Here is an 8,656-nt window from a genome sequence, read left to right on the forward strand (position 1 = left end):
TTGGTTTATAAGTAGGCCTACATAAATATTTACGAATATTATATAAACGTATCCTAAATACATACAGCTAGTCCTGCGGCTACCATATAAGAATAAAAGCTATTGGCCTAATGATATAATGTGTAAGGAAATGCTTATGTAGCAAAATAGGTTTCGCTTCCTCCAGTCCTCAAATGAAAGTAATTCAGGTCATTTGCTGTAGTTACACATTAGTTGGAATTGAGATGTGAGAATGAGTGCATCACATGACTGCAGCACATCCACCTCACCGCCCCCGCCGCTCCGCTCCATACACTCAATGTAAACACCGTTAGCGCTTCTGCTTTGTCTTTGAGCCTGTGGCTGGAGCTCTCGACTCACTATGCCATGGATATTTTATGGCAATATCAGTTTAGGATCATTTTGCTGGGGGACTCGACGGTGGGCAAATCATCTTTGCTTAAGAGGTTCACGGATGGCATATACAGCGATGTAGCGGACCCTACGGTCGGTGTGGATTTCTACGCCCGTTCAATAGACATCGAACCCGGGGTTAAAATCAAACTACAGCTGTGGGATACAGCCGGACAAGAAAGATTCAGGTTAGTGCTCTATTCATAATAATAATACTAAGTATTATAATGTTCATGTCTGCTGGCTATGTCTCCATGATATGGATTGAATGCGAAGCCTATCACTATGATTTTATCACACATAATGACTGCAAGTATCCATGCATGCTTTTGCGATGTCATTGGTTGTGTAATCTTGCAGGGTTATGTTCTAGGTTAGCCCTTTATATCATAGCCTATGATTCTACTTTTATGTGTATGCCTATTATATCATTTACCTGCTGGGTTCACATTCACAGGCCTACCAATGAATGAGTTAAACTGGCTCATCTCATTGATTTGTTCCAGTGTCAAATGCCTCACCTGTTTGCATTCAGTAATGAGCGTGTTTGGTTTAGTACTGTCACTGGGCTCAGATCCTGATGTCTCTGATCAGCTTGCCCTATTTTTGAAGCACCGCTTGCCTTCAGGGAAGCACAAACATCCACCCTCAATGCTTTAAAGGACCATTCATGAAATGTAAAAATCAACCACCACAAAAGCCTTTCTTGTTTTTATAAATGTATTCAGAATGATCAGACTCCCACTTGATTTTTCCACATATAATAGGCCTATCATGCACACTATTCACAAATGGACTCTAAGGTTCACTGCTCAGCATCCTTTCAGGTATACGATCTATTAGCATTAAATGTATATTTGCAATCATTTTAGTATGGATTATTGACCAGACACCTTGAAACAAGCAACTGCAGATGCAAAAATGTATATAGAAAGTCACTCTGAATGCATGCCAGTGCTATTGCCACCGTGAAATGTGGAATAGTCTAATTAAATAAGGTCAAATAAATAAATAAGGAATGCATACATTTCTATAGCATCAGTGCCCCGTGAACGTCCTTTTGCAGTATTAATGCTGTGTACTGGTCCTGATATGATCTTATGTTTGTGTAATAGATTATTCCAATATGAGTTTATTCTCATACATATAACTTTAATGTAACTTATAAATTACTTGATTTTTCATATTTAAAAAGTTATTTTCTCTTTGGATATTAGGTAGCTTGCAAAATCCATTTTTCAATATCATTACACTGAGATGTATGCTAGGTAGCAAAGTAAAAATACACAATTAATAATTAAACACAACTGAAGCCTCAATGGTTTCTGGTTTCAGATGTAAATGAGCAAGGTATCAAATTGGGTATTAAAGGAATTGGATGGGTTCTACAACTTGTAAAAAAAAAAAGAAGAAAAAAAAGATTAATCCAATATGCCAGAAGATTTTATGTAAGTGATTTTATAAAATTCTTCAAGAGCTTCACATTTCTAACACGATCTCACTGCAATTCGTAACTATTTTATGTTTTGGCGTAAAATAGCTATTATCTGATAGTTAGATGTAGTGATGGAGCTTTGTGCTTATTTTTTAGATTGAGTTTAACTTAACTAAGAATCTTGGAATTATTTGGTGCATCCATGTAATCATAAGAGACTTGAAAATATCATCTTCTTTTCCCCCTCAGGTCCATCACTACTTCCTACTACCGCAACTCTGTTGGCGGGCTCTTAGTATTTGACCTGACGAACAGGAAGACCTTCGATCACGTGCGTGAATGGCACCGAGAAGTCAGCGAGCACATCCTGCCTCATCACATGGTCTACATCCTGATCGGCCACAAGAGCGACCTGAGCCGCGACCGCAAGGTGACGCGGGACGAGGCGGAGCAGCTGGCGGCCGAACTCGGCATCCGCTACGTGGAAACTTCAGCCAAGTGCAACAGCAACGTGGAACGTGCTTTCGAGCTGCTCACACGGGACATCTATGAGCTGATGAAGATGGGTGAGATCTCCACGCGTGACGGCTGGGATGGGGTCAAGAGTGGCCTCACCGCTAAAGTCCTTTATCCAGCCGAGGAGGAGGCGGAGCGAGAAAAGAGCTGCAACTGCTGACTTCCACAATCCACCTGTAATTGCTCACCTGTGTATCAGTCGGTCGTTGCTCACCTCGGCTTTCACTAATGTGTCGCATCATGGTCACTGCCTCAGGGCCTGGACCGCTGCACTTACCTTGTTGTTGCTGTCTGAGGTTGATGGTACAAGCCATTCAAAGGTGTAGTATATTTAGGCTCGCATGGACAGGCCCTGCTTCATATTGTTGAAATTCACCCCTGTTCTGAAGTTTGCAGCAATCTTGTGGATAACGTGTGGATAAACATTTTTTACATTCTAGTTTGATCTGTATGTATCATTGTACTTCCCATCCTCTGGAGCTATTACGGTTTATTTGGCTTGTTCCTTTCCCTTTAACCATTATTACTGTGATACCATTGTCATTTAAAAAAAACAGAACATAGTGATTCCAATTGAATCTGTCCATTCACTTAGAGATTTAAAGACCCCATGCATTGGCTTGACAACATAGTTTTCTTTCAACATGTTGACATTTCAAGCAGATATTTGGAGCTGGACAAATGGCTTGTCCTTATCCAATAGCTTTTAGCTTATGTTAGTGCTGTGCACCATCATTTGCTACTTCCTATTGCTTGTCAGTTGGCAGGTATTAGGAGGAGGACATTGAAGAGAATTTGACCTGACAAATATGTCATCAATATTATTTGGTCCGTTTCCCTAGTAGCAGTAAAATTTGCTGCTACTTGGACTGAATAGACTTGGACTGAAAGCCACAAAACTCCCATTTTAGATAAGAATTTGAGACAGTAAGGACAGTTGTTGGCTGGTAGACATCATTTCTGGGTAAAAAGGCAAGACTAAACCTTTTTTTCCAACTAATCACTGGGTTTGCCAATGTAATTGCACAATTTCATCCATTTCTGATTTATTACTTTTTTTTAAACACTTTGTTATAACATCCCAACTTCTGCAGACATTATTATGTGCACCAAACCAAAATATTTTATTGTAATAATTCAGGAAATAACCGTAATTGCAAAATATTTTAAATTATCACTTGTTCATGGATAAATTGTAAAATCTGTTGATGTAGTATTCACTCTCCAAAAGCATATAAAACCTAGTGATCTGCCCATCTAGACAGCATTGTAGTGCATCATAGATGAATTCCTGAAACAAAGACTGTTCCAAAAAAACAGACAGAACAATTATGCTGCTTCAAGACACAGTTTCTAGGCAGCATCATGTGTATCATCCAAGATTAAGTCAAAATAAATGTTGATTATAAGTATATCTCATTCAATGCTAAAAATATCAATCTAATTAAATGGACTGTTTTACCCAAAATGTGTGTGTGCTATGTATGTTTGTGCTGATTAATATCCAATATTAGCTCAGCAACACGCTAACAAGTGTACAACAAATTGCTACTTAGCATTTCAAAACAGTCACTGACTGAACATATGAGGTTCCATTGGTTAGCACGTCGCCTTAAGCCCAAAGTATCAACTTTACAACACAAATAGCGTGCTATATGAAACATAGGCTTTCAAACTATACTCCATGCGTAGCGATAGCACGAACACAGGCACTCGACACATGCAAACTAGAACATTTAATCCGTGTTTGGTGTCTGCGCTATATATCTCCAGAAGTTATGAGCGATAACAGTGCTTTTTTTTTACTTAAAATACATTGTACTAGAATTGTGGGTATCTATCCCCCAGATTCATGCAACAAAAAGTTGGTTCAACTTAATTTTATCAAATACATCTTAAATGAAAAAGATACATTTATAACTAAACAAATGTATGCGTGTCCAACTCAAACTAAAAAAATCAATTGAAAAAGAAATTATGTCGAAATGCTTCCAATTTTGTTCCCCCTATATATCTATAGACAATAGACAAAACATTGTTGAGGTGTTTTTAACTAAAAGTAATAAAAACAGGTATAAAAAATTATGTAGCCTACTGTAAGACAACCTAAAATATTAGAAAAAGGAAAAATTTCCAATAGCTGAATTGAATAACATTCATTATGATAAACAAACATCTGCTGTTTGTTAATGAGTTACTGAATTCAGAACTTTTACATTTTATGTGTACACTTATTCATTTAGCAGACGCATTTATCCAAAGCAACTTACAATGGAGGCAAACACAAGAAGTGCTAAAAATTACAACAATTTAAACATTGATCAGAATATACTAGCTTGAACAGAGAGGGATTTAATAGTGAAACCATATAAGTGTTTTATTTTTTTAAGTCAGCAGGATTAGTGCTCATGGAAGAGATGAGTTTTCAGTCGTTTCTTGAATGCTGTCAGGGATTCAGCTGTCCGGATGTAGGGTTAGGAAGATTGCGCATGTTGGAAGTCCAGCCAGAAGAGCTTTGCAATCAAGTCTAGAAATGACGGGAAGTTGTTTGGCATTCTCTATTAGGAAGGATCTTCCTGGTGCAGTGCAGTGCAAACCTGCATGATGGTGCTGTCTTTGCAGTGTGGTCTCTGAATGTCTGCTGGTCATCAAAGATCTCCAAAAGATTTTTGTCTAAACAGGATGGATAATTATAAGCGGAATGGTGAAATTATGCTGAATCGTAGGAGTGGCTGAGTAGACGAGAGTCTTTGCTGGATTGAGTTGCAGGTGATGTTCTTTGCTGAGAGGTCCGCCAGGCAATGCAATACCAGTGCAGCTACCTAAGATGAAAAGTAAAGTTGTGTTTCTTCACATAGCAATAGTAAGAGAATCAGCGTGCCTGTGTAATATAGGATCCCAGTAATGTATAAGAATATAGAAGAGTAGGGGTCCTAGTACTGACCCTTCAGGTACCCCCGTGACTAGTTGATGGGCTTTGGATTCCTCCCATCCCCAGTAAACCTTGAAAGACCTGTGAGGTTTTTGAATCAGCAAAGTGCAGTTCCTGTAATGCCCTGCGATTAAAAGGTGGCCAAACCTATAAAAAAAGGCATAAACTTCATACTTTTTGTGTGGAGGGGCATGTCTCTGCCTCATTCACAATCCTAAAAAGAAGATAATGACATAAATAAATTAGATATTTTTTTTTTTTGCACAAATATGACTTACTATCGCTAGGAAGTTGTCACATTGATGTTCAATAATGCCACGATTTTCATCAAACTGCAGATTTAAAGTGCACTTGAATACACATATGACAGCAGATGCTATTATTTACAATGGTTCTATTGTCCCCAACTCTATATTCACCTAATATGACAGACGGTACATTTCTCGCAAGTAATTAAATTGATTTCACAGTAATTTAAAAGGTTGATTTGGTACTATTGCCTGATATATATTACATAGAGAATTGGAATAGGGAGAAAATATTTTGCCTTTTATGTGTCCCTGTTTTTAATATATCAACAACATTAGATCCGGTTCTCCATGTTATTCTGTTGTAATATTCTGTAGGAAAAATGGCCGATGTCTCATATTTTTAAAAAAAATTACAAAATTAATAGAGTTGGGGGACATATTTCGGTTATCGTTCTTGGTGTGAATGGCCTTTACACTGAAGCTACGGTATATTCTTCAGACCAGAATATCATTCCGACTTGCAGATGGGCATAGTCTAAAAGCACCACTACAAATCTAGTTTTGTCCACTTATATTGAGGTGTAACTCACCGACACCAGGATCTTGTCTCATGAACTGACTGTACACTGTATGACGCTGATAGTCTCTGAGTAATGAAGACCATGTGCTATGCCTACTTTAGATCAGGGCAGAGGTACAGATATAAGACCCCCATTTCAGGAGGACAGTCATTCCACCAGCATGTCAGCAAGACTTCAGTTATGCCTGCTGTAAAGAGATTTTGCATGCAGCATAACTGAGCGTCTTAGCTCTATCATGTGTGACGGCTTTACTTGGTGTGTTTGGACGTACATTTCTGTATGGATACTTTTATTGTAAATAGCAGCAGGGCACAATGTACTTAAATGTCAGGTGAGGCTTTGGTGGAAGCTAAAAGGTTTTTGTGGCTTAACCGCAGGTCAACGTAACGTCTAGTGAAAACTGAGTATGGGAAAGTCTTCTCCGTGCCAGCAGAACATCAAAATTTTACAATTAGCCTGAACAAACCTTTTGGTTTTACAGATCAGGTGTGAAATTCTTCCAAGTTGCCAGGATCTTCTATATAATAGAAGTTGATCATATCCATTCTGCAGACTTCCCCTCGGAAAATGCAAGAAGAAAATGTGGCAGATTCAGTTCCTTTTGAACCACGTGCTGTAGGAAAATCAGGTTTCTGCGCTCATTTTCACTCCTTTGTTGTGCAGATGAAAAACCTTCTAATAGCCTAAATGTGAACGAATTCAACTTTTTGAGTCAATAACTCAATCCATTTAAAGTTGTAATTCTAATATGGACACATTCAAGGGTTTCTCTTATCACTCAACATTAGAGCTTATAAGACACTGTGTTTATTTTATACATTTTGTTTTGGATTTCAAAGCACCAAAAACACAAAATTACTGATTAATCTGCTAAATGTGAACAATTTAAACAAGTTGGGAGCTGTGGATTTTATGTATAGGAAATGATGGCGATGAGAGGTTGAAGTTAAAGTGCCGAGAATGAGGTTAAGACTAAATTTATCAACAAAAAAACACACATGATAAAAGCTAAATGCAGTGTGAAAAGCCTTGTGGAATCACTTTCTGAACATGAATTTTCAAATGATGTCGAGTTGAGTAAATTAGGTTATTATACATTAGTAATAGTGTGTACATATAAATATATTGTAAAAAAAAAATACTCGATGGACTGAAATATGTGACCACACGCTGTTGTGTTGTGGCCACTGAACGTTTTTGCACAATTTGACAACTAGTTTCTATGGTAACATTAAATATGTACACATGGCATATTTAACTGCACATTGCTCCTCACATACTATTTCACAGATACATTTTACTAAATATATAAATATATTTCCCACAAATCTTTCAAAATGGTGGTGCCAAATACTTTTTACATGCCCCCTTGTGGTCAACAGAGAACAGCTCTATGACTGCATTTTAAGAAAATGGGTTGGAGTGAAATTAATAACAATGATGTCAAATAGCGAGTGTAAATGAAATAAGATAATTCTGTATTATAGATAGAGAATGGTATTAGTATAAAAGCAGGATTTTCGTTAGATAAACACTATCAGCCACTCACTGTCGATTCTGGTCATAAACACACGTCTGTACATGTCTACCTTTAGGGGCTCATCAGTGATGTGGATGAGCAGAGTAAAACGTATTGCACATTTTAAGTGTTAAATCAACTGTAATAAAATGCTAAAGCCAATAATAATGATGTACATCAAGCTCTGGGCATTGTAAACTGTCAATATATTTGCATTGTTATTCGGTAAATATATAAGATTAAATATGTTTAAATAAAATTAGCATTAATATCTGTGTTCTCAAAATCTCTTGCAGTATGTTTGTTTGTTTGTTGTTGTTGTTGTTTTTGTATGAAAGTCAAGCAGTGCAATATGACATGATTTCACTATTGTGAAAATGTACCAAATGACTTTTCAGTTATTCTTTCTGCAGGTTACTTTGTTATGCCAGTGGCGGAAAGTGAAGAAGGTGTATCCCAATTCACACCTCTTTATATGCTGTATTTAAAAACCTCGCCTATATCCTTATTCACTATTCCTTACACTACTCCTGAACGAGTGAGTGATAGAATGAGTGCACTCAATAATATACACTGGTTTTGGACACTACAAATGACTGCCTCCTCAAATAGTGAACTATGTAAGGGAATAGGGGCGATTACGGACACATCCAGCTGTTCAGAGTTGACTCCAACTCCCATCGTTGACTCCAACTCCCATCGTTGACTCCAACTCCCATCGTTGACTCCAACTCCCATCGTTGACTCCATACTGAATAATACAAGATTGCAGTTGTTAATACACACTTAATATTTTCCCATGACACAAAAGCCTTAAATTACCCTTATTTAAACAACACACTTTTAGTGTGACTGACTGTCCAAATTAGTCCAATTTAGGGGATGACCTTACATTGAAATGATGAGTAGCCTATAGGCCTATGCTAGCTCTCATGTCATACAGCCATTGCCGATACCTAGGCTAATTTTACAGAGGAAAAAATCATGAGAAACAGCCATGGTCAAATATTATGTCAGAATCAAATATAC

At 37.5% G+C, this 8,656-nt stretch overlaps 1 protein-coding gene across 1 annotated transcript; it reads left to right on the forward strand.

Annotated features, from left to right (window-relative positions):
* Positions 1-238: 238 nt before the first annotated feature.
* rab42a (RAB42, member RAS oncogene family a) lies at positions 239-5,551 on the forward strand. Its single transcript, XM_079590419.1, has 2 exons — positions 239-581; positions 2,078-5,551. The coding sequence occupies exons 1-2, from the start codon at positions 367-369 to the stop codon at positions 2,502-2,504; spliced, it is 642 nt and encodes a 213-aa protein (XP_079446545.1). The 5' UTR covers positions 239-366; the 3' UTR covers positions 2,505-5,551.
* Positions 5,552-8,656: the final 3,105 nt, after the last annotated feature.

The sequence above is a fragment of the Phoxinus phoxinus genome (assembly GCF_949152265.1).
Source record: "Phoxinus phoxinus genome assembly, chromosome: 19".
Taxonomy (NCBI): Eukaryota; Metazoa; Chordata; class Actinopteri; order Cypriniformes; family Leuciscidae; genus Phoxinus; species Phoxinus phoxinus.

Excerpts from the sequence above, each read along its gene's own strand:
- rab42a (XM_079590419.1), top strand. The coding sequence starts at position 367 with ATGGATATTTTATGGCAATATCAGTTTAGGATCATTTTGCTGGGGGAC. Across the intron at positions 582-2,077 it reads GCCGGACAAGAAAGATTCAG|GTCCATCACTACTTCCTACT; the intron begins GTTAGTGCTCTA and ends TTTCCCCCTCAG.